This window comes from Psammomys obesus, unplaced genomic scaffold (genome assembly GCF_907164565.1).
Source record: "Psammomys obesus unplaced genomic scaffold, mPsaObe1.curated_primary_1811, whole genome shotgun sequence".
Taxonomy (NCBI): domain Eukaryota; kingdom Metazoa; phylum Chordata; class Mammalia; order Rodentia; family Muridae; genus Psammomys; species Psammomys obesus.
Window position 1 is genome coordinate 1,762,303 of NW_026592732.1, and position 25,073 is coordinate 1,787,375.

At 50.0% G+C, this 25,073-nt stretch overlaps 2 protein-coding genes across 2 annotated transcripts; one reads left to right on the top strand and one right to left on the bottom strand.

The window, feature by feature from the left end:
* The first annotated feature begins 166 nt into the window (after positions 1-166).
* Meiosin (meiosis initiator) lies at positions 167-20,122 on the top strand. Its single transcript, XM_055615450.1, has 13 exons — positions 167-237; positions 6,276-6,366; positions 12,107-12,206; positions 13,291-13,416; positions 14,169-14,405; positions 15,288-15,393; positions 16,080-16,186; positions 16,594-16,749; positions 17,055-17,107; positions 17,924-18,082; positions 18,152-18,387; positions 18,981-19,070; positions 19,918-20,122. The coding sequence occupies exons 1-13, from the start codon at positions 167-169 to the stop codon at positions 20,120-20,122; spliced, it is 1,737 nt and encodes a 578-aa protein (XP_055471425.1).
* A 666-nt stretch (positions 20,123-20,788) lies between these two features.
* Positions 20,789-24,844, bottom strand: Six5 (SIX homeobox 5). Its single transcript, XM_055615693.1, has 3 exons — positions 23,683-24,844; positions 22,138-22,940; positions 20,789-22,000 (listed from the first exon to the last, which is right to left on the bottom strand). Exons 1-3 carry the CDS (start codon positions 24,453-24,455, stop codon positions 21,411-21,413), a joined length of 2,166 nt encoding a protein of 721 aa, XP_055471668.1. The 5' UTR covers positions 24,456-24,844; the 3' UTR covers positions 20,789-21,410.
* Between the last annotated feature and the right edge of the window lie 229 nt (positions 24,845-25,073).

Consider the following 25,073-nt stretch of genomic DNA (forward strand, 5'->3'; position numbering starts at 1 on the left):
TTGTGATCTTCTATTTAAATTTTAGGGTTTTTAGGCTCCTGAGCCCATAGAGATGTTCTATTTTAGGATATCTGGATGCTTTTAAAGATGTGCCAAGGGGGTGGGGAAAGGTGTACATTCATTTTGGAGTCTCAAAGGTCACTAATAATTCTTCCCCTCTTTGCAGATGTTGGGTTCCAGGAGATTCTTGTGTTTTCCTGATCAGCTCAGAGCTAGTTCTTTGAGTCCTAATGACAGGTAATTATTTCCCCATCTTCAGTATAGCTCCAGCCACTATGACTGACTAATAGTAACAACATGATGTTACTAAACACTGTTTCTAGCTTGTTTGTCTAGAACTTTGATTGTATCTAATAACCGCCACCTAGCAAGGAAGGAGGTGGGAATATTCCCGCTATTTCCCAAAGAGGGTTCTGAAGTTTTGTTTGTTGTTTGTTTGTTTGTTTGTTTGTTTGTTTCAGTTCTGTGAATGAACCCAGGGCCTTGTGATGTGAAGTCCTAAGGAACTCATCACTTTACTACATCCACAGATCCCATTTTGTTGTTCATTTCTTTATTTTTAATTTTATGTGTGTGTCAGTGTTTTGTTTGAATGTCTCTCTGCACCATGCACATGCCATGCCTGTGGAGGCCAGCAGGGGGCATGAGATCCCCCAGAACTGGCATTGAAAAGAGTTGTGAGCCACCTTGCAGGTACTAGGATTGCACCCTGGATCCTCTCTGAGAGCATTGAGCCATCTCTCTATCTAGGCCCTCTAATTCTGAGGTTCTTAAATGCTCTTTCCTTTCACTCACAATGTGCATTCATTCATCCACCAAATACTTACGTAAGAACCTTTTGGGTGTTGGGAGTGAGGAATACTGAAATGGCTTCAGGGCCATATGCATATCTGTATCCTCAGCTGTCGGACTCTGAAATCAGCAGATTGAGGGTCTCCACCCATCCAATCTGGACAAATTAAGAACAGTCGAAGTTCATCTTGCTCAGTACTGTCTTCCCCTAAATGGATGTCCATACAGCCCTCCTCATCCATTTATTAATATCACAATTAAGCACCTCCTTTGCTCTGGTCCACTGTGTAGATACTATGCTCAGAAGGAGCATCATGAAGTAATGAAGACTCGTGCATCATGCAGCCTATTGCTTTTAGAATCTTTGTCTCTTGTTTTCTTCTTTCTAGATGAGGGTTTTTTCCAATAACAAAGACTTGGTTTTGGTGGGTAGAAAACTAGCTGAAACTAGGTTTATGAATAAAAGGGAATCTGCTAGGTCATTTAAACAAAAGGTCAGGGATAGCAGGGCATGGCTGGTCCCAGCCAGGCAAGGGGTGAGTGCTGTTAGTGGGGCTTTGCTTGCCTTCACTCTGCTCTTCCTTATCAAGCAGGCTCCTTAGGGGAGGGCAAGATGACTCCCAGCTGCTCAGGTTCATATCCTGCCTGCTGATCACCCCATAGAACCTCTTTTCAAGACTTATTGACTCTCACTGGTCAAGCCTGAAATCCGGACCCTAATTCTGAATCAGTCATGGTAACTTCTTGGATGGACCTTGGTTCTGTGCTCCCTTTGGAGGGGAGAATAGGGTCAGCCTCTCTGAACAACATGCACAGAGAGCAGAGAAGTTGCCCAAAGGACAATTGAGGGAAGGGGAATGGGATGTTGGTTAAGCAAAAGCAGCAACTATCAACAAGTCATTCAATATGCTATGTGCCCCATTATCTAAGCATTCTGAGAAATAATTCTACCCTCTTTTTTTTCAGCGTTTTTTTTTTTTTGTTTTGTTTTGTTTTGTTTTGTTTTGAGACAAGGTCTTGCTTGGTTGGCTTTAAATTCATACAATGTTACACACACACACACACACACACACACACACACACTCTTTCTTTCAAGTACAGGGACAAGTGCAAAACATGCAAGTAAATAAATAGGGTCAGGTCAGGAAGATGGCTCAGTGGACAAAGTGCTTGCCATGCATGAAGATATGAATTCAATCCCTTGTACTCACATGAAAAAAACAAGTGTAAGAGCACATGCCTATAATTCCAGCATAGGGTGGGGTGGGGGAGTAAGGTAGAGACAGGATGATTTTTAGCCACTCAGTCTAGCTAAATCAGTGAGCTCAAGGTTGAAAAAGAGACCATCTTAAAACATAAGATGGGACTCGGATGTGGTGGTAGGGACAGGCAGATCTCTGTGAGTTCGAGGCCAGCCTGGTTCTAAAATGGAGTTCCAGGACAGCCAGGGCAGTTATACAGAGAAACCCTGTCTCGAAAAAGAAGAAAATACAAATACCATAAGATGGGGAGTGATTCAGGAAGACACTGGATTTGGACCTCAGGCCTTTTTACACAAACTCATGCATTTTCACACACACACATAAATAAGAACAGGGCTAGACAAAGCTTTGGAGGATTTACTTATATTTATCTGTTGCTTGCAGTATTGAAAACTGAACCCAAGGGTTTATATGTGCTGAGCAAGCACCAGTATTTTTTTTTTTTATAATAAAATCATGTGGCTGAAAAGATAGCTCAGAAGTTAAGAGCACCTGCTGTTCTTTCAGAGGAACCAGGTTCAATTCCTAGTACCCATGTTGTAGCTCACAACCATTGTAACTCTAGTTCTAAGGGATTCAACTCCCTCTTCTGACCTGAGGGCACCAGCCATGTACATACATGCATGCAAGCAAAACACACAGACATAAAATAAATTTTTTTAAAAATAATATCTTGAGCCTGGTATGGTGTTAGACACCTGTAGATCCCAGCACTTGAGAGACAGAGGCAGGCAAGTCTCTTTGAGGCTAGTCTGGTCTACAGAATGAGTTCTAAGACAGCCAGGGCTACAAAGAGAAACCCTGTCTTAATAAAAAACAAAACAAAAAGAAAGAAGTTCAAGCCAGTTTCAGCTATACAGAAAAACTTGAAAACTACCCTGAGTTATCTATATGAGACCCTGTCTCAAAAAAAAAAAAAAAATAGTTCACGATTAGCTAAGTTAATAATGACCCTGAACTCACCAGTGGTCTCAGCTACTGGGGAGGCTGGGGTAGAAGGATCTTGAGAGCCCAGGAATTTGAGGCCAGCCTAGGTAGCACAGTGTGCCTAACAACAACACTCCTCAAAATTGCAGTCAGAGAAGAGTAACTTGGTATCCAATATGATGTTTTCCTCTTCACTCCTCCATTAATATGATAAGTGTGTGTGATTTCTGTGTCCACAAACATTTTAGGAGGTGAACTAAGGATGCTGTCTGCTGCAGGAAGTCCTTTAAGCGTTTTCAATGGGTCTTAGAATATAGATAAAACTCCTCTGTACCCTAAGCCTATAGGTTCCTGCTTCACCCAAGATGTTAGCACCTGCCTTGTCTACTTTTCTTGCTGAGCTCCAGTGCCTGGGTTTTATTTTCCTTGAGTTCTCCTTGCTGCTTTGTGTCATAGGGCCTTTGCACATGTTCCCTCTTGCCTGGCGTGTTGTCTGTTCCTTCTCATCCCCTCTTATCCTCTGGACTAGGTTCTGGCCAGATTTAGTTTCTGTGGAAAGACCTCACTAGTGCAGTTCCAGGTAACAAGCTCCTCATTTTGTAGGTCAACGCCTGCTATTACAGCATCCATAACCAAGCAACCCCTCTCCTTAACATTCCATCAGAACCAGCCTGATGGGTGTTTGACTTGTGCAGTCGTTTACACAGGGCCTAGAGTTTAAAATGTCAGACCATGGGGTGGTTGGTGGCTAGCTCAGAACAGTGCTTGGTATGCAATGTTAAGGATCTGAGATTAGATCTCTAGCACCCACAAAATACAAACAAGTGTGGGGGAGATGGCGTGAGGATCCTTGAGGTTAGGCCAGCCCGCCCAACTGTGTCTGTGAGTTTCAGTTTCAGTGAGAGACCCTGAATCAAAACTAACATGGAAAGTTGGGTGCAGTGTCACAAGCCTGTAATCCCAGCACTCACGGAGGCAGAGGCAGGCAGATCTCTGAGTTTGAGGTCTACATAGAGTCCAGAACAGCCAAGGCTACACAGAGAAACCCTGTCTCAAACAAACAAACAAACAAAACATGGAGATTGAGGAGGACATCTGATCTGGCACATGCTGCATACATATGTCTGTGTGCATGTGTGTGTGTGTGTCTGTGTGTCTGTGTCTGTGTCTCTGTACTCGAGCACACAGAGAATAAAAAGACCTACATAATGAGTTTAATGCTTTGCTCTCCATCTTGTAGCTCTTCCACCCTCCCACCCCCCCGAGACAGGGTTTCTCTGTGTAGCCTTGGCTGTCCTGGACTTGCTTTGTAAACCAGGCTGGCCTCAGACTCAGAGATCTGCCTGCCTCTGCCTCCCAGAGTGTGCCACCATGTCCGGCTGAAGCTTTTAATTATTAAGCAAGTGACACCACATTTTTATTTGTAGTGTACCCCTCAAATATTACATAGCTCATTCTGGTCCTAGTTGCTATTTCAGGTTTGTTTGTGGAACAGTGTGTTTGAGGACCTTACTGTCCCTTCAGCTGCAGAAGAGCTGTTTGTTCTTTATGCTCTTGTCCCTGTCCCTTACCATTCCTGCCACACAGTAGATGCTTGGTAACTAATTGCTGAATGAATAGGTGAAAAGATATTTTTAATAGTTACTTAATTATTCTATGACAAGGGAAGGGGGATATGGCATTATGTGTGGAGGTCAGAGGACAACTTGCAGGAGTCAGTTTTTTCCTTCTACCATGTAGGTTCCAGAGATGGAACTCAGGTCATCAGGCTTGCCTACAAGTGTCTTCACACAGTGATGGATTTCAGGCCCTTGTCTGCTCCCCAACCCCCAGTTTTTGTTCCTTGAAGGATCTTTTCTCTTTTTTTTTTTCTCTTAATTTTTCTTTTTTTCTTCCTTTCTTTCTCTCTTTCTTTCTTTATTTCTTTTTTCTTTTCAGTGTTTGGAATGGACTCCAATGCCTTAGCACTGGTAAATTCTAGTACCACTGAGTCACACTCCCAGCCCAGAGAGATTCTTCTAGAAAGTTGGAGTTTGATTAGGAAGATGAGTGTGCCTCCCACACAGAGCCCCATCTCCTCATAGGCAGGGACTAGAGAAGTTCTTCCCCTACATATGAGGCCAGCATCAGGCTTGGGGAGGAGAATCAGTGTATCACCACCACTGGAACTAAATCTATCTATACCTGTAATGGAAAGGTGGTTTTGGTGTGGACAGGGTATGGTCTTTTGGGATACCAGGGTACAAGAGCTAGCAACTGAAGGCCCTGAGGAGGGTATGAGGAGAACTGGTAGCAATGCAGGTGCTAGGGCAACCATAGGAACCCTGCAAGCAGTAGGGTAGTGTATAATTTGGGAGTCAATCTTATGGCTCGACTAGTGGGGGAGGGGTGGATCTGTGTGTGTTATAATGTGTGGCTATCTCATGAATTATGTATTCAGGAATTAGGCCCTGGAGGTTGTCACAAGTCAACTCCTTTCATGCCTGTATTGAGGCCTTTAGCCAGCATGCACTGAATTTCCAGAGTACCAGAGCCCAGTGACTGTGCTAAGGACACAGTGATGGACTGCAGGGGTATGGAGCTCACCCACCCTGTGCAGCGTGGGTCAGTCAGTATGAAAGAGCCAAAGTAATGCTAGGACTAGCATGGCCAGCTGGGCTAGAAAAGGAAGGGTGAGCCACTCAGAGGCTTTAAACGTGGTCCTCTCAGGTGTTATGGTGCACACTTGTAAGCCCAATACTTAGGAGACTAAAGCAGGAAGACTGCTAAGTTTGAGTCGCTCCTGTGCTACATAGCAAGATCCTACATCTAAAAATAAAAATGAACAAATTGTTTCATATCAATGGCATGACCTTGAAGGTGTGACGCCAAGGTCAGATTTATGTTTCAGAAAAGTGAGCTTGCTCAGACAAAACAGATGAAGGAGGTAGATAGGACACTGGGAGCCCTATGAGGATGTGAAGACAGCCATGTAAGAGTTAGGGGCTTAACAAAAGTGGGAGTGGGGTGGAAGATGGGCAAGATTTGGGGACCCATTGGTCCAAGCGATAAAGGAGAATGGTAAATTCTAATGATGCCTGAGACTCTGTCTTGGATGTCCAAGGATGGGGATAGGGCACAGTCTTGACTCAAGACTGAAGGTTTGGGGGCAGGCCACAAACCTTTAAAACTAAATGTGATGGCTCATATCTGTAATCTTAGCACTTGAGGGGCTGAGGCAATGCAATCACCTTGTCTCCAAACAAAGCTTAATTTTAGGTATCTTAACCAAAATTGGCTCTCATCCTCAAACAGGAAGGATAAGAAAAACCACACGAACAAGCTTCGAGAACTGGCCTTACTGATCCCTGTGACCATGAAGACCAGAAACAAGAAGCACACCAAGGTATGGGGATGGAAGGGGAGGAGGCAGGTGGGAGCAGGGTGTCAGAGCAGTAAGTGGGACCTCTCCTAGGAAATCCACATAGGCCTCTCAGTGGTGGACTTGAAACAGGTGGTCATGCTCTGAACAGGAATTTCTGGGAGTCCATTGGGGAGAATTCTCATTTTTAGAAGCCAGTTACTTACCCAAAGTGTCAGCAAGTGCTTTCTTTGCCACTGAGCTATACCCCCAGCCCTGTGGGATCCTTTCAGAATAAGAGGTGGGGTAGGTGGAGCTGGGACTGGAGACTGTTCAGTCAGTACTTGCTACAAAAGTATGAGGACTTGAGCTCTAGTCCCAGAACTCACAGAAAGCCATGGGTTGTGAGGTGTCATGGTGCAAGCTTCTACTCTCATTAGTTATTGAGCTCAGGTCACATTGAGAGACCCTGTTTCAAAAAACAAAAAACAAACAAAAAAACCCACAGTGAACAACCCCTGAGGAATGAAGCTGGCCTCTGATCTCTACGTGAACATGCACATACACAGAAAGAGGTAAAAGGAACAGGGAGTGGAAAAAGTAGAGGCAGAGGTCACACAACAGAGCTGGAGCCCTCCAGCCTCGCAGCTGCTGCTCTCAGCCCCAAGTTTCTCAGTTGTTAACAAAAGGAAGATAAACTGGGCATGGTGGCACACACGCCTGTAATTTCAGCACTCAGGGAGGCAGAGGCAGATGGATCTCTGTGAGTTCAAGGCCAGCCTGGTCTACAAAGGTAGTCTAGGACAGCACAGGCTACACAGAGAAACCTTGTCTCCAGAAAGAAAAGAAAAGGTAACTCCTGCTCCTAAGGGATGCAAGACAAAAACAATGCCTTGTCACATAGTTTAGCAATAGAGCTCTTGCCTGGCATGTACAAGGCTCTAGATTTCATCCTTGAAGGTGGGGCACAGAGGGAAAAGAAAAATTGTGGTCTAGTGTTGCATGCTTTTCATTCTAGCACCTGGGAGGCTGAGGCAGGAGAATTGCAAGTGCAAGGCCTGCCTGGGCTATAGAGTGAGTTCAAAACATCATGTGCAACTTTTGAGACCTTGTTTCAAAATACAAATGTAAACAGAGGACTCGGGATGGTAGCTCAGTGGTTTCCTCTCTCTCCCTCAGAGGAAAGTGTATTATGTTTTTCTTTGGCAACTTTCAAAGGCTTCATATTCCTTGCAAACCATCAACAAGTTCTCGTCAGGGCTCCTGCTCTGCTTTCATATGATCTTCTCCACCTTTGGGCCTCCTGCCTCCCTCTTACAGTAATCATCATAATCATCATGATTATGTCCGGTTCATGTGGATAACCTCAAGCAATCTCTCTACCTCCAGTTCCTTAATTCAGTGACATCTGTAAAGTGCCCTTGCCATGTAAGGCAGCCTAATCTCAGACATGGGACTAGGATGCGGCTGCCTTTGGAACTGGGATGTGATGATGGGGAATTTGTCTATGTCCTCAAGCACTTGCTTATTTGCTGTGTATAGGTGCTGTCATAGGATCCTGGGAACCAGGGAAGAGAAGGACTCTATTCCTGCCCTCAAGGAATGAATAGCATTTCTTAACTGATGTGATGTCATCTCCAGGAATCATCTCCAGGCCTTGCTACATAACAGAGAGACCTCTTTTTCAAAACAAACACACACATTAAAAAGAAAAATATTTATTTGTTTATTTTTTTTGAGACAGGGTTTCTCTGTGTAGCCCTGGCTGTCTTGGAACTTACTCTGTAGACCAGGCTGGCCTTGAACTCACAGAGATCCTCTTGCCTCTGTCTCACAAATGCTGGAAGCAAAGGTGTGTGCCACCATTACCTGGCTCTTTTTAATTTTTTTTTTATGTGCATGGATGTTTTCCCTGCATGTATGATATGACTATGTAACAAACGAGGGTGTTGGAGCTCTTGGAACTGGAGTTATAGGTGATTATGGCCTGCCCTGTGGGTGCTGAGAATAGAACCGGGATTCTCTGGAAGCTAGAGCTTTTAATTGATGGCCCAACTCTCTAGCATCCAACTCCCCCACCCCTTTTTTTTTTTAACTACATAAGGGCTTCATACATGCTTTGCAAGGGTTCTACTACTGAGCCATACCCTGCAGTGACATTTTTAAGAATTCTGGAATTTTGGTTTCTTTATTAAAAACAAACAAACAAACAAACAAAAAACCAATACAGAGCTATTACAAGAATGTGCGTTCACTTTAATCCCAGGTGTGGGGATATGGGGCTGCTTTGGACTGTCTGCAGCAGCAGACTATGGTTTGCCTCCTATTCTAGCAGAAGCATGGTTTTGCCAGTTGAAGATAGTTTTTGTAATTGTGTGGTGTTTGGAATTCTGGGATTATTTTCAGAGGGTACATAAATGCAAGGGCCCAGAAAGGCAAGGTCGGTGTTTGTTCGTCTTTTAGGGAGGTTAGTTATGATTTGTTAGTAGTTATGGTCAAATAAGAAACAAAATGAAAGAAATTAAATTCAGGGATTTTCCTAATTCCTCTCTCCATGATATCCTTGTTTTTCTCTCATCAGGAGTGAAACAGGAGGAATAAAGGGCAGGAAAAGAAGAATCCACAAAGTAGCAAAGATGGGCTACAATATCCCACCTTCCTATTTATTTAAATAATTTATTCATGACACTGGGCATTGAACCCAGGGCCTTGTGTATACTAGATAAGTACTCTTCACTGAACTATACTTATTTCTGAGATAAGGTCTCACTAAGCTGCCAGGCAGGCCTTGAGCTCATTCTGTGGTCCTGGCTGGCCTAAACTTGGAATCCTTTTGCCTCTATATCCTGAGTAGCTAGGATTACAGGCCTGTATTATTAGGCCTGGTTTTGTTCTACTTTATTTTAACAAAATTATTAATGTATGTGTAAGAGAGAGAAAGAGGGGGTGGACATAGCATGGCATGTTTATGGAGGTCACAAGATAACTTTTGGGAGTCAGTTTTCTCCTCCACCGTGGTATTGGGATGGAGCTCAAGTCATGAGGCCTATACAGCAAGAATTTTTACCCTCTAAGCCATCCCACCAGCCCATTCAGCATAATTTTTTCCCATGTGTTCTCTCCTGTGCTTGGGATCCCTTCTCCCCTACATTCTCCTTGGGTTCTATCCTGCACGCTGGCCTACATGCAATCTGCTTCCTAGTTAGAGCTCATACTCTGAGGCCAGTCTCTTACTAGAGGAAGTCACCCACTTGATCACGGCCATATGATCTCTTATTGGAGCTGTTAAGGGTGGTTTTCTTGTGTCTGAGGCTTGAGGTTGTGGTATCTATCCACACTACTCTGAGCATTCATTGCCTCCTGTCCTGCATGAACCACAGCCTTCTTCCCATCCACCACGAAAGTCCTTATCACAGTGATTATTCCCTCATTTTAGAAATGTATACACTTAATATATTTGTGTGTGTGTGTGTGTGTGTATATAGATATGTTTATATGTGTACACATGCACACAGACATATATAATTAGTAACTTTCTGGGAGCAGTGCCTGTGCCACAGCGACAAGCACCTCCCCCCTGAGTTATCTTAGTCCTGTTTCCTCATTTCTGATGCTCTTTGGATGGAGAGTTCTGTCAGGCAAGGGCTTCAAAGGATGACTCTCTTCCTAGCAACAACAGGAACAGCCTCAAGCAAATAATAACTGATAATTGTTGTTCCTAATTGACTGTAAATTTCTGGAATCAGCCCCCAAATGCTGAGTATCTCTTTAATATGCCTCCTTCTTTAAAAGCTAAAGTTTTAAATTATTTATTTGGTATAAATGTCATGACACAACTGTGGGAGTCAGAGGCCGATTTGAGGGAGTCAGTTCTTTCATGTGGGCTTGAGTGATTGAACTCAGGATGCCTTCAAGGGGGTCTAAAGGAACTGAAATTTGAGAAAGGTGCATTTCCCCACCTGAGCCACCTCACAGGCCTGCTTTCTTTTTTAACTTTGAAACATAGACAGTCAGAGCTATATAGTGAGATCCTGTTCAAAAACAAAACCACACAACAACAAAAACCCATGCAAAAAAAGGGGGGGGGGAGAAATTCCTGAAGGAATAGATTGTCCAGAAATACCCAAAGGGAAGAGGAATGAGAGAGGTAGGCAGAGAGAGTAAGATGGAGTGATAATGCATCATCAGTCACTCCGTGGTCAGTAGATGTTTGTTGAGTGAATTTTCTCTGTTGTGACAGTTTTAATGCCTATTTTAACTTGAGATGGTCTCTGGGGTTTCACCTTCTAGTTGTAGCTGCTAGGTCATGTTCCTAAAGCACCAAGACTGAACTTTCTAGATGGGTATGGAGCTCATGTCAATAGGAGACTGAAGCAGGAGGATTACCAGTTAGAGGTCAGCTTGAGGTACACAGTGAGACCCTTTCTCAAAAACCATACAAAACAAAAATCAGAAACAGCTTTCTATCTTGAAAACAGGGATGCAGTCCAACTACCTTTGCATGGACCATCTGTGTGTGTCTCTTCACAACTACACAAAGACTTCATTGTAATGGCATTCCAAGCCAGGTTTTATACATGCCAGTCTAAGAAAGACACCTGTCAGTAGTCTACTGACAGCTTTCTTCTCTTTCAGGCCCTTTGAGACCAGCCCCCTTGAAAGCAGTCTCATTCAAACATTGACTAAGCCTTTTTAAAATTGTGTGTTGGTGTTGGGGGTGGTGTTAAGAGGTATTCTCTCTCAGTCTGTCTTGTCTCTCTCTTTATGGGGTCTTCCTAGGCTGTATTGTCCTGGAATTTACAATCCTTCTGTGTCAGCTTCCTGAGTACTGGGATTACAGGTATACTCCAGAATGCATGGCTGATAATTTTGAATGATTTCTGAGTTATTTAGGGACTGTTGTCCTTGCTAGATTGTGTGTCCATGAAGGCACGTGCTTGCATTGGTTTTAGCTTTGTGTCTCCAGTAGCATCTCAGGAGGTATTGAGTGGTGGTAGTGGGGTAGGTGATATCTGCACATTGGCCAGGAGCACCCTGTTGAATGATGTGAAAAATCTGCTTCTTTAAAAGCCCCCGGCTGAGGCACCTCTCCATTCTATGTCTTTGGAATACAGAAATGAGTTAGCTAAAGTCTTGCTTCAACTAGCTCAAGGTCAAAGGGAGAGAACAACACAGCAACAGATAACAGAAAGCACTGTGGCTGATGTGGAGGTGGGAAGAAGTCCAGGGTGTTTTAGACTACTGAGATATGGTAAGCTGGTCCAGCCTGGGCCAGGTAGTCATAAGAGGAGGTGGCTATGCTGAAGTTCAGAGGAGGAGCAGGCAGATGAGGGGGCTTGTGGAGAGAAGAGGAGGGCCAGACAGGAAATTAAGTATGAGCAAAAGGCCAGAAGCTGAGCAGTATATGCCTGTGACTGGGACCAGGAGCAGGCTGCCCCAATCAGATTCTAGCTCTGTCTCTTTAGGTCTGCAAGCTCCATTAATGTTTAGCCTTAGCCTCCAGCCAGCTCTCTAGGACAAACTAAAGCCTAGATGTCAGAATAGGTGGAGCTCTGCCAGCTGAGGCATTGTTGGGGTGTGTGTGGAGAGTGGGGTGTGAGGTGCTACCTCTCTCTGTTCCCCAGGAGCCTTACACTGTCTTAGGCCCTAACACTTGTGCAGTCAGGGTCTTAACAGCATGTTTCGTAGGCTGGTTTCCAACTCATGATCCTGCTGCCTCTCCCTCCTGAGGAGCTGGGGTGACAGGAGGGCAATGTGCCCAGCTCTCAACTTTGTCTCTACACAGAAGGAGATCCTGCTGCGTGTCCTACACTACATCCAGTATCTCCAGAGAAGTATTGATGTGGCCAAGGCCTTGCTCAAGCTCCACAGCAGCAATGGCAAAGGTGAATTTGTGGGTAAGCAGTTCCATCTCCAGTGCCTCTACACCATTTTTTTCCTGGCTGTCAGGGAAACCAATCTTCCTCTTCTTGGGGAAGGTAGCTACATCAGAGAGATGTGAAAGGTGCTGTAAGAGAGCCACACCTGTTACTCCAGCGTTCAGGGGCTGGGCAGGAGTTCAAGGCCAGCCACGGCTGCACAGTGAGCTCCAGCCCAGCCTAACCTACCCAAGCAAGACCCAGTCTCAGAGACACAAAGCAAAACATAGACACTGTGTTTTGGAGTTTGGAGGAGGTAGCCTGAGAGCTTGGCCTTCAAGGAAAACATAAGGGAACCCTGCCAGACTGCAGAACCACTCCGACCAAGAACATGTGGGCATGAGGAGACATAGAATGTTTAAGGAAAGGCAAGCAGCAAATGTGACTGGAGTAGATACTACACTGATCTGGTTTATGCATGCTCTTCCCAAGCCAGATGCTGATTCAGATTCTGTTATGACTATAGCCTGCCTGGGCTTCAGTTTTGTCATCTGTACATTGGGACCCCACCAGCACTTCCATACTGTGTGTGCCATGGGAATGAGATGTGTTTATACAGAGAAACAACATGGTGGCTGCAGCACACAGCTACCCAGCACTGTACAGTGGCTGGGGTGAATACTCACACAGGAAGAAAAGGCCAGGGACACAGAGGCTAGAGCAGAGGGGTAAGGTCTGTAAGTCAGAGCAGAGGGGTGGAGATGAAAAGTATTAGAAGATTCAACCAGAGAACATCCTAAAGATTAATTTGTTTTTGTTTCTATTTTTATTTTTTCTTATATTCATTCATTCACGCATTCATTTATATTTTTGAGGAAGAGTCTTACTATATAGCCCAGACTGGACTCAAACTTACAGTAATCCTTCTTCCTCAGCCTTCTAAGTGCTGCCTGCCCTTTGACTTCTTGGCTGTGTAGGAATAGACCTTAGTTTCCTTGTTTGTAGAGTCTGCCTGAAAACATTCCCACCCAGGGTTGGAAAGCCTTGTTTGGGGGGAGGAGGATGTGCAAGACCAGGAGTGGGCTCTGACCTGTGTCCTCTCTACTACCAGGGCTGGGTGGGAACCCATCTGCTGGCCAGACCTGGCGGAGACAATCCACCCCCTCCAGCTCTCAGAAGTCACACCTTTGGGGCACTTGTTTGAAACCTCGAAAGAAGAAGTTTACCCGAGTGTCAGGTACGTGTGGTCTGTGGAAAAAGTGCAGTGAACTGCTGTCACAGAATAGGCTCCTTCTCCAGGGACACACTGGGCCAGGCCCCACCAATCTATGCCTGAGTCCCAGACCTTCCGGGACTTTCATTTCCCCTCACTGGGACAGGGACTGATCCAGTTCCTCTCAAGGTTACAGAAAAGCCTGAGAAGACACTGCCAAGCAGTGCTTATATGAGAAGCCCTGGCAAGGCCCAAGAAGGATGCTACTGTCATCATTTCTTGTCCTTGATCGAGTGCATAGGGGAGGCAGGGTGGTAGAAAGATCTAAGTGTAGAGGCTGAGAGTCCTGGCTCTAGCTCAGCCTCACCACACCCTTGCTTTCCAACCCCTTAAGCACCTCAGTGCCCATGCCTGTGAAATGGGGCTATGGCCTACCTAATCATTGCTCTCTAGTCACAACTGTACATTACAATTATTTGAGGTGCTTAGAAACTTCTTAAGTGTGTGCCACACCCCGAAAGCTAGCATCATTGCCTGGTGTGGGATGTCACAGCAGCTGTGCACCATGCTGTTAGAACTCAACTTATGTACACAGAGTTGGCTCAGTGAGCTCTGGTTGAAGAGCTGGTAACACCTGGACTGCTCGTGAGTGCCAGGAGATAAGCAGGGTTCCGGAATGTGTCAGCCTCAAGCAGAAGAGTTCCCTACCTGAGCCAAATTCTGAGGCATCCTGGTGCTAACACCAAGCCTCCAGACTCCTGTCTCTATTCTCTCAGAGCGCCCAGTCTGGCCCTATAAGTCTCGCCGCTCCCTAGTTCTGGACCAGTCTGAAAATCAGATGACCACACACCCAGGCCTAAAGGAAGAAAATGGGGAAGGTACCATCTGTCCAAGAGACCTCAGCCCTAGCATCCACCCCACAACTATACCATCCCTGTCTGAAGGTGACGGACGAGGGGCCCAGCTGGTGTTCCTGGACATGGCTCAGAACATCTCTGCCTATGACATTACAAGTTGGTGCCTTTCTTTAGCAGGAACTCACTTTATATTTGCATGTGCTCTTTAACCCCACACATGTGTGTACATGTGTATTTGTACCTTTTGCAGACTCTGCCCTGGACAGTTCCAGCAACTAGGCATACATCAATGAATGGGATGACACTGCCTCTTACACCATGGGGCTTTTCATTCACTCTTGTTGTCAGTCTCTGTAAGAGAGGGGCAAGATGAAGGTCACCCTTGTGTGTAAGCTTCAGATCTCAAACCTAGGGATGGGGCAACATACGCCTACTGGGCTTCTCTGAGTGCCCAGTTCCTCTTCTCCACCATGCTCCCCTATTGTTCATGTATCCTCTCTAGTCCAGGCCATGACCGTGCTATGACATGGTAGTGACCAAATTCTCAGTCCAGTGATGGAATTCCCCATTTTTCCAGGGCCACCCGGACTTGCTGGAATGCCCTGGTGCTAGAATGCCCTGGTCCCAGAGGCGGTATTACCTTCCTGCCAGCTATGAGACTTGGAGCTAGACATGCCATTTCACATGGCAATGACTGGGCTTACCCATTGGTATAATGGTACTGTACATCAGTAAAAGATTTACAGGGAGGAGGACAGGGCCAGCTTCACTTGTGTGTCATCTTTGCTGGCATTGTTATTCTATACTAAGGATCTGGTCTTCTGGCACTTCTGATGGAGGTGTGAATCATTGGGGTGACTCACACACTCTGGCTTCACCCAGGTACCACAGCCTAAGATTCTGGTTTGGTTATGGGAGGAGGAAGGCTGATGGCAGAGCCTGGTCCTCTCTCTTACCCTTACCCCTCCCCATCTTGGGTCCCTGGAATCTGGCCCATATACAGGCATAGTTACCTTATTCTGACACCCCTTCCTTCAGGTGATCATGCTGTAGCAGCCCAGGATGGAGAGCTTGATGTTGACATCAAGGCTCAGAGCAGGGTTCAGAGGTCCTATTTCCTCACCAGGGCACAGCCCTGTCTCAGGTAAGGAAACCCCAGAGTGCCAATGGCTGGGGCTGAGGTATCTGTCAAGTGTGAGAAAAAGCTTTACATTCTCTGCCAGGGCTCCCTGAATGGCGCTCTGGGCTCAGCTGTGTGCTGGCTGTTCCAGGCTCCCAGGAAGGTCTGGTTTCCCACCTTCTAGACTGGTGATTGTCACCTGCTGATCTTCCTTGACTCTCTCTCCTCCTAGCCTATTCTCATCCATTGAGTGCTTGTCTAATATAGACTTTGACTAGATCAGTGCAGCTTGAAGCCCCTGACCCAAGGTAGAGCCAAAACCTCTTCCTTGGCATTGGAGAATGTGACCCAGTCTCATCATGTTTGTCCTCTTTTGCTTTTGCCACCAACCTTTCACTGAACAGCCCAAATGTTCTCCAGTCCAGACACTACCTGCTCTGAGCTTGCTGCCCTGGTCCCTCTACTTAGATCATCTGCCTCTCTGGTTTACTTGGGAAACTACCATGTCTCTCTCATACTTGCCCTCATCTTCCCTGGAACGCTCCCCCACAGGGTCTCCTCCATTATCAGCATCTGCCTACCAGCTCATTTTCCCATGCACGACTTGGAGCTCCTTGGGGGTAGAAACCCAGTTGATTGAGTTCCCTGGGGTTGCCCACAGTTGGTCATGTGAGCTCAGTCCAGGGCTCTGTGTCTTCCTCAAATTCCAACTCCTGCAGGCAGAAGCTATTCTTGTGCACTTCCAGTGAAGCAGACAAAGAAGCCCCAGACATTGACCCCTGGCTTCCTGTGTGGACATCCGAGGACAGCCCAAATGGTGATTACAACTTCTCTTCTTGTAGGCTTTGAGCCTTCTGAACCTTCCTCTTCAGGGGATGTCTATAGCAAGAAAAGCAGGAAGAAGGCTGTGGGATGAAAGCATACTATACCTAGCATCATTCTACCCCTGGTTGCTAATCAAGCCATGCTTTCCCACAAGCCAGCTACCACAGAACCTTTTAAGCACAGAGCTGTGGGTCATCATAGTCAATCTGTTGGCTCTGGCACATTGCAATGATTCTTTTTTTCTTTTTTGTTGATGTATTGCCAGGCAATGTGCTTCTTAATCCTATACCACCTTGACTCTGAATGGCAGTCTCCTTTCGCTAGGGTGGGACTATCTCCTCAAAGCCCGCTGCTACATTGGGAGTTGACCACATGCCTGAGTGCCATGATCCTTTGCAGGAAGCCCACTGGCCTTGAGGTCTTCCCAGAGCAATACCAGGCATGTGACGAACTACCTAAGTGAAATCTTAGGACTTAGCTCTTCCCTCTTCAGCTCCCCAAGCAAAATCCTGCCGGATCATGTCCTGGAGGATGGCACCTACTTTCTGACTGAAGGTGGGCTACCAGAGTGGGAGGAAAGTCATTCATTCATAAAACATGGGGACACCATCCCACCCAACAAGTACTTGGGCCTGAGCTGGGCCCAATGGATGCCTAGAGGGCCTTGGGGGGCCTGCAGCTCCTCACAACATAGGGGCTACTAGGCCATGTAGTAAGGGAGAGGCTCCAGAAAGCTGTCACTGTGCCCTCAGCTGGCACATGGACTAGGAAATCCCAAAGTGGAGAAAGTAGGGAAAGGAGGTGGGGCTAGCCAGGGGTGGTGTAGGAAAGGCCCAGTCCTGCTAGTGTTCTACTCACAGGTCTCTTGGAGTCTTCACCTGCTGCCTGTGAATTGGAAGGCCCCTCAGAGAAGGTAGGCTCTTGTTTTTCCAGCTTGTCTTCCTCACTGTATCCCATACCTACATCCTTCCCAGAGTTACCACCTCTGTCCTTACCGCCCACCTTTGAGCTCACTGCTGCCATGAGAGGCCCCAGAAGGGCCTGCATGAGATCACAGCCACTCCCCTAGCAGGGTGGACACAGGGCAGTTCTCTCACCTACAGTGGTTTACCACTCACAGCTTAGTGTGTGTGTGTGTGTGTGTGTGTGTGTGTGTGTGTGTGTGTGTGTGATGTGTCTGTGTGTTTGAGACAGGGTCTCCTGGATCACAGGCTGGCATCAAACTCTCAATCCTCCTGCCTTAGCCTTCAGAGAGCTTGAATTACAGGAATGTACCAATTTATCTGGACAAATAATTCGTACTTCCCTGACCATGGAGTTTATGCACAGTGGGTAGTGGCACCACAGGGCTCATGGTGCCTGGGACTCAAGAAGATTGGCTCCATTGACACAGCTCCATTGGTGTCATCCAGCTTTGCCTTTGCCTCCAGCTCAGCCACATGAGGGAGTAGGAGGGAGCGATAACCAGTTAGCTGAGACTGGTGCTAGGGCTGCTAAGGCTGTGCAGGTGGGAGGGGCACTCATGTCCTCCAGCTGAAGCACCCTGTGTCCTTGTTCTAGTACCAGTTTCCTCATGTGTGAATTGATGCCATGAGGCTCCTGCCTGGGACATTCAAGTCGAGGTTCCTGTGTTTCCAGGGGTGTGGAGACAGGTGAAGGTGTCTAACCTGAGCTGTTTCTAATGTCTTGTGAATCCTGTAGTCAGTGTCTTCCTCCTCATCTGGTCTAGGACGCACCCTCTGAGGGCCACACAGGCCCACCTAACTTCCAGTCTGCAATTTCACTGGACCACTGCTACCTGTCGCTGAGTGAGAACACGAAAGTGCTGTCCAACTGCAGCTCCAGTTCAGAGTCCACAGACATAGACTCCCTGTGGGGACAGGAGGAGGTGAGAGGGGTAGCCATCTACTCAGGGAAGACAGGGGTCTTCTCCCTCGCTCAGCTTTCTGTTCTGCAGCAGGCCAACCCAGAGGGCTTGCAGAGTTCCAGTGATGAGGACAAAGACTACACATGGACACCTACCCGGAGGTCTTCTGGCCTACTAGTAGCTGGCAAGAAGATCAAGAAGGTCCAGGCAAGCCAGGGCCCTATGAGGCCCAAGGACAGTAAAAAAATCTGCCCTGGCCAGGTGAAGAAAAAGTGTGTTAATGGCTTCATCATGTTCTGCAGGATGAACCGGAAGCAGTATATCCGGTGGGTGAGGGTACCCAGGTTTTTAAAGGGTTTACCATCCCCATGTGTACCCCCAGACCATGTGGCCCCACTGCTGTGCTTCCTATCCTGTGCAGCAGACCCAAGTTCCAACCTGAGACATCAGAGGAAAGGAAATTAATTAGCTTCTGTCTCCTTCAAGGAAACTGCCTTCAGGAGGGGTTGGTTCTGGGCTGAACCAGTCCTGTACCTCTCCCCTAGTTGTCATCTGCCTGCTAGGCCACATTGGCTGCAGGTTGTCTTCAGAAGGTTCAGGCTCAGTCCTGCCAAATACCTTAGAAGTCTCATCGCTAAAGGTCCTTGGGGTTGACTTAGAACAGTTGCCAGCCCTGGACCTGTCACTGTTGGCTGAGCAACAGCCCAAAGAGCTGGTTGCCTTTTTGGAAGAACATGTTTGTGTGTGGGGGAGCCTGTGAAGTTGGTGGCTGTGGGTCATTTATGCTTTGGAGGACATCTGTGTCTCTTCCTTGCCTCTCACTCTAGAGGGTGTAATGGGGCACTGGAAAGCTGGTGGGAGAGGAAGGATGGCCAAGGACCATAGTGTGGCCATTGTGACCTCCTCCTTCCTGTACCAGAGCCTGTCCTGGGACCGCATCCACAGCTGCCACCAAGGAGCTGGCTCAACTGTGGCGAGGGATGACTCTGGAGGAAAGGAGACCATACTGGTGAGAAATACCTCTTCAGAAGGCATGGGGAGACCATGGGCCCCACCTGTGACCCTCACCCTCACCCAGAGCTTCCTGGCTTTGCTGACAGGTTGGGGTGTCACTGGGCTAAAGACTTGTAAAACACAGATTCCTTTTTCTTTGTATATGTGTGGTGCATGCACGTGCGTGTGTGGTATGTGCACACATGCACATGCATACAAAGGCCAGGACAGAACATCAGGTGTCGTTCTTTTGCTTTTTGCCTCATTACCCTGAGGCAAGGCCTCCCACTGAATGTGGAACTGGCCTTTGCAGCCAAAAGGCTGGACAGAGAGCTTTTGATCTACCTATCTCTGCTCCTAGTGCTTGGACACAGGCACACACAGCCAGGCATAGCTGTGTACTAGTAACTCAGACTCATGCCAGAGCAAGTGTCCTTACTAAGTATGTCCTCAGCCCCTGGGTCACAAGGTTTACCACTTGGAGGTGCCATCTGCAGTTGGGAAGAGTGACCTTTGCTGGGTCCTGGATCTGCTGCCTTCATTTCTACTTGTCACACCGAGCATCAGTTATTTTCCTGTTGCTTAGCCTCTGTCTTTTGTCTTAGTCATCCTAATCCGAATTCTGCCCCCTACACCAACCTCAAGGGCTCACCCTTACTCATTTCCAAACTAGCCTAACCCCTCAGGTCTGTATGCAAGCACTTGGCACAGTCCAATCTAGGTATCAACACCCAGAGGCCCAAAGAGAGGCTGGCCCCAGTGGGACCAAAGAGAGTTCCAGCTCCCTTCAGGTTTGGTCACCGCTGGGGACTCTAGTTGGGGAACCTAGGAGCTGACCTTGAGGAACTTCCATCTGTCCCCAGCACTAAGGCACGCAGGTTCAGCCGCCAGCACAACCGCATTGTGAAGCGGGAGAGCTCCAGCAGTGAGGACGACGATGGGGAGACCCCTAAGCCCTTCTACCAGCTGCTGGCTGAGAAGGCCCAAGTGTCTTTGGGCCTGACCTCGTGCCCACCCCTTGCTGCCAGTGAGAGGGACAACCCCGGCCTGGCTCTACCATCTGCTTAGCTTCCAGGCCTCTACATTTGTTTCCCCTGGGCCTCAGCATCCAGTGCTGTGGGTCCCCTGCCCAGTCCCCAATCCCCAGCACCAGAGAGAGAGTGTATTTACTGACCCAAGGCTCTGTGTACTGGCTTGTGCACAGACCCTCCAGCCTTCCCACCTCTGTTCTTACAGGATGGGTGCCCTAGATGAAATGCAAGCTTCCCTCTGCCCCTAGAATCACATGCTTTCAGTTCTGTTTGTGCTCGCTGCATCCTTCCCCACTTTATTTATGGACTATTTATTGTCTTAAAATGAACTGGGACCTTTTACTCTCAGGGGAGAAGGGATGCTGTGTCCAGGATCCCTTGGGCAGGGGTGAGCTCTCAACATATCAAATCTAGAAGCCCTTTGCTTCTGCACCTTGAAAGCCCTCCAGAGCCCACAGGTCTGAATCCAACCCCTTTACCTCAGAAATCCAGTCTTGGGATATGATGACCCATGTTTGTAATTCCAGCATTCAGGAAGCTGAGGCAGGAAGATGGGATTTGAGACCAGTCTAGGCTACATAGCACATGACTCCATCTCAAAAAGAACCTAAACAAAAATAAGCAGCCACAGCCTCAGGCTGGGCTTTACCTCTAGTTGTCTTTTGGGCCAGTTGTTTGGCAGGTAACCCTTACCCTTAATGGCTGTTGTCTGTTAAGTTGACTTTAATTGAAATGGAGGCATAACATGTCCTAGAAAAATAAAAATTTACGATACAAACTAAACAAAAGGGGTCAGGGTTGCCCCAGGGGACAGGGAAATCTTTGGTCTGGGGCTGGATCCTGGGGCTCAAGTCCAGGGAAGCAGGGGAAGGGCCCTGTGCACCCATCAGACCCTCCTAAGCAGCAAGGGCTGTCTCTGAGGCACCCTGGTCTCCCACTCCTGTGACTCCAGGAAGCTCTGGGAACACTGAGTATCAGTGGGGCTATTAATAGTGTTATGATGAGGGTGCCGGCTGGAAATCAGCCAGTTGGCAGGGCCTGTTACACTAGTAGCAGGTAGAGGAGGGCAAAGCCCAAGTCTGGACCCCTAATGGGCCCACACATTGGGCAGACAGAGCAAGGAGAGGGTTTAACAAGAGATCTCCTTTCAGGAGAGAGGCAGTGCCCTGACTGTGCTGCTCCCTCTGGCTCCTCCAGAGAGCAGCTTATCCAGGGTGGAGGGATGTAGTGTGGGACCTTCTGACAGCAGCCACTTTACTGATGGTTTCTCCTCCTGCCCTGCCACCTTGAGCACCATTGTCAGGAGAGGCGGTAAGTCCAGACAGTCACAGTTCCAAGGGCTCCTCCACAGGTACTGACTGCAGCTGGGTCAGGACCTTGGCCTCAGCGTCTAGCCCCTCATCGACCTCAGTCCCTGCTGTGGCTCCTAGGAGCAGCCCCTGAGGGTCGGGGTCTGCCAGCCTCAGCACAGTGTGGGTGGCCTGTGTTCCCAGCCCCTCCACCCCTGTGCTCAGTTCTAGCCCTGCTGGCCAGACTGGCACAGCTGCAGGTGACAACATCAGACCCTCAGGCAGGGGAGCTGGGAAGCTGGGCAATAGCCCAGAGGAGTCCGGAGAGAAAGGCAGGCTGGTGGAAGAGGTGACAGCAGGAGCAGGTGGCAGTGGCTGAGCAGAAATTGGCCCCAGAGCGTGACCCTCTGGGAGGGTAGGACTGGGAGCCACTGGGAGGGTTCCTTCGGGCACTGTGATGGCTGGCTCTTGCTTCAGGGGCAGGGCTAGGCCGGGGGTGGGTGGCAGGACCTGGGAGACAAGCATGCTGGTGGGAAAGGTGGCGGTGAGGATGATCTTGCCCTGCTGCACAGCTACCCCAGTGACGATGGGGCTGCCAGACACAGGGTTGGCCAGGAGGAAGTTTCCTGTGGAGAAAAGAGATGGCGTGGAAGATGCTGGGTGGTGGGCAGACGTGTCAGTAGGCTTAACCCCAGGAGATGTGCTAGGGGCAAGAGATACCTGCTCCCCAAGCCCACTCAGCCCCAAAGAAAGCAGGAGGTACCTGGAGCAGTGGCCGAGGGAAGCTGCAGTGCACTCACTCCCACTCCAGAGTTTATCAGGTGAACATTGGCAGGTCCCGCTGTAGCTGCCACCTTCACAGGGCTGCCTGGCCCAGCTGCCAACAGCTGGAGTGGTCCCACAGCCTGAGGCAGGGTCACCACTTGGGAGGTGGGCACCACCTGGGGCAAGTTCAGCAGTGGGGAGGTGGGACTCAGGCCTGTTGGGTACCCAGAAGAGGGGGAGAGTGGTACAACCTGAGGAGCAGCCACGGCTGGCACAGCTCCTGGGGTCAGAGGGAAGGTGGAGGCAGGTGGGGGGCAAGGGACTACTTGAGGCAGGGTTCCTGGGACTTCCTCTCCACCTGTCCCAGGGGCAGCCCCCTGAACCCCTTTGGTTTCAGGGGCCTCAGATTGAGCATCCTCCAGCCGAACCTCTCCTGTTTGAGGGTGCAGGACCAGGGAAGTCTTGGCTTCACTGGCTCCCTGGGGGCTGGGCTGTGGTGGAGGGGCACCCCCTCCTCCTGTGAGTAGCAGGGGTCCCAGGCTGGAGGCCTCTCCTAGGGCCAAGCTGTTGATGATGACTGGGCTGCCGTTGAGGAGCACCGCTGGGGGGCTGCTGGCCGCCAGGAAGCTCCCATTCACTAGGATGGAGGAGGAGGCGGGGCACGTCGCAGGAGGGGTGGCCCCTGCCAGGAAGATGGGACTCTGGGTGGGGGCCTCGGCAGCCACGGGGGCCACACTCCTTTCTAGATCCTCTGGACTTCTGCTGGACTCATCCTCAGTAGTGGGGTTCCCATCCGACTCGCTGGCAGGAAAAAGGATTAAGTCATAGGCCTGAGGGCTTCACTGCCCTAGGGGCAGAGGCAAGCCAAGCTCCTGATAACTGTAGAGCCCTTCAAAGAACCCGCATGGACCCCAGGGTTCCCCAAGCCCTGCTGGGGTTGACAGCACGGCGAGAATGCTAAGTTAGAGGGATGCTTTCCCTTCACCTTGGCCTGCAGCCGAGCACCCAGGCTGCCCCAAGTCCCCTGGGTCGGCAGGCGCGTGGCTGCAGAGTGAGGCAGCAGCCTTTACTCCAGTCCTTCCCCCAAGGGCGTCAGAGACCAGAGCTAGAGGCCTGGCGCTGGGGTGGGAGGGGAAGGGCTTGGTTACAGGGAAATCGGAGCCGGAGAAGGTTCACGTTTCACAACAAAGACAGGCGACAGACCATGCTTTTTGGGTTGGAGAGGGCGTGGGGGTGGGTATTAGTAATGGTCACCCAGAGGCCCCCAAAGCGGGTCCCTACCCGGGATGCCTTAGACAAAGGCCTCTTTCCCTTTGCCGCCCCTCCGGGGATCCTCCACTTTTCTGACTGACGCCCACCCTCCCCGGCACTGTAGTCCCAACTTGGAAGCGGCGGCAAAAACTTCTGCCAGTGGGGCAGTGATGTCCAGAGAACCCAGGGGGTGCCACGCTCAGCCCGTGCCCTCGCCGATGCCGAGGGCTGTGTGAAAGGTCACGCGCACGGACTCCAGCGGGCACCGAGGACGGAGGGCCGGTCCCCTCACCTTTTGCAGGGCGCTCCGCCGCCGGTCCCAGTACGGTCGCGCTGTCGCCGGTTCTTGAACCAGTTGCTGACCTGTGTAAGCGAGAGGCCGGTGAGCGTGGCCAGGCGGCGCTTCTCATCCGGCGTGGGATAGCGGTTGCCGCGGTAGCAGGCCTTGAGCGCCGCGCGCGAGCGCTCCTTGAAGCAGTAGACCGTCTCCTCGCCGTCCCAGATGGTCTTGGGCAGGGGAAACTTCTTGCGCAGCCGGTATTTGTCCACCGCGCCCAGCGCACGGCCGCGGGCCCGCTCCGCCTCCTGGTAGCGCGCTCGCAGGTAGAGGTCCTGCAGGAAGGCGTGGTGGGCGGCGGGGAAAGGGCGACTCTCGAGGAGCCGGTAGAGCTCGGCGTATTCACCACGCTGGAAGGCCACTAGGGCCCGCGCGCGCAGCACCGGGTCGCTGCCACGTAGGCGCTCGGCCGGGGGCAGCGCGCCCAGGAAGCGGCTTAAGCGGCCGGCGTGGCCCGCCTGCAGCAGCGCTTCGCACACGCACGCCACCTGCTCGGGCGAGAAGCGGAGGCCCGTGGGCGCCTCGGTCTCGGGGAGAGACCCTGGGCCGCTGGGGGATCCAGAAGCAGCCGCCGCCGCCTCTCCCGCCCCGGCCGCTGCCGCCTCCCCCTCGGCCGCCTGCAGAGTCTGCAGAAGCTGGCGCGCTTCCTCCTCCTCCTCCTCGGTCGCCGCCGCCGCCTCGCCCCCGGCCGCCTGCCCCGCGCTGGGCTCGGCAGGCGAGGTAGCCATGTTTGGCAACTTTGGGAAGTTCCTCCCTCCTCTGCCGCCTCCCGCGGGCTTCCCCAGCCCCCTCTGCCGCCCAGCCCTCCTCGCCTAAACTCCCCCCACCCCCGTCCCCTCGCGGTCTTTTGGCCCCTCCCGGCCCAAAGACTAGACCCTGCTCTGTACTCAGGTCCGTCCCTGTCCCGGTGTGTCCGCCCCCTCCCCGACTATCGGGATTCTTTGTTTTCCCTCCGCCTCCGGCCGCGCTTTCGGCCTCCCTCTGCGTGTGCCCCGGGCTCAGGGCCTCAGTTTCCCCATCAGAGCAACGGAGAAAGAAATGGGCCGTCCAGGAGGGTTAAGGGCGCGAAGCCGCAACGATCTCCCGGGTCCCTTGAAGGCCCCTCTCCTTCCCCATCTCCGCGCCGCGCTCCGCCCCTCGGAATTCCCGGCCCCGCGGACTGGGGGCGGATCTAGCTTGGAGGAGGGGCGGGGGAAACGTGCTAGAAAGTTTGCGGCAACTTTTCTGGAGCTTCGGTCCTACGAACGGATGCGCGTGGCTTGCGCAGGCGCAGTGAGAAGATGACGGGCTCGCGGCCAGCCCAACCCCCTACTTTTCCAAGCTTGAGTTGCACAGCTGGGTCACAG

What these genes read in the sequence shown, in the direction of transcription:
- Six5 (XM_055615693.1), bottom strand. Translation starts at nt 24,455, where the DNA reads ATGGCTACCTCGCCTGCCGAGCCCAGCGCGGGGCAGGCGGCCGGGGGC. An exon ending in GGCGGAGCGCCCTGCAAAAG is followed by an intron (nt 22,941 to 23,682) that starts GTGAGGGGACCG and finishes TTTTCCTGCCAG; the next exon opens with CGAGTCGGATGGGAACCCCA. An exon ending in TCCCTCGGCCACTGCTCCAG is followed by an intron (nt 22,001 to 22,137) that starts GTACCTCCTGCT and finishes TTTTCTCCACAG; the next exon opens with GAAACTTCCTCCTGGCCAAC.
- Meiosin (XM_055615450.1), top strand. Translation starts at nt 167, where the DNA reads ATGTTGGGTTCCAGGAGATTCTTGTGTTTTCCTGATCAGCTCAGAGCT. An exon ending in AGGGCACAGCCCTGTCTCAG is followed by an intron (nt 15,394 to 16,079) that starts GTAAGGAAACCC and finishes CTCAAATTCCAA; the next exon opens with CTCCTGCAGGCAGAAGCTAT. An exon ending in CACCTACTTTCTGACTGAAG is followed by an intron (nt 16,750 to 17,054) that starts GTGGGCTACCAG and finishes TTCTACTCACAG; the next exon opens with GTCTCTTGGAGTCTTCACCT.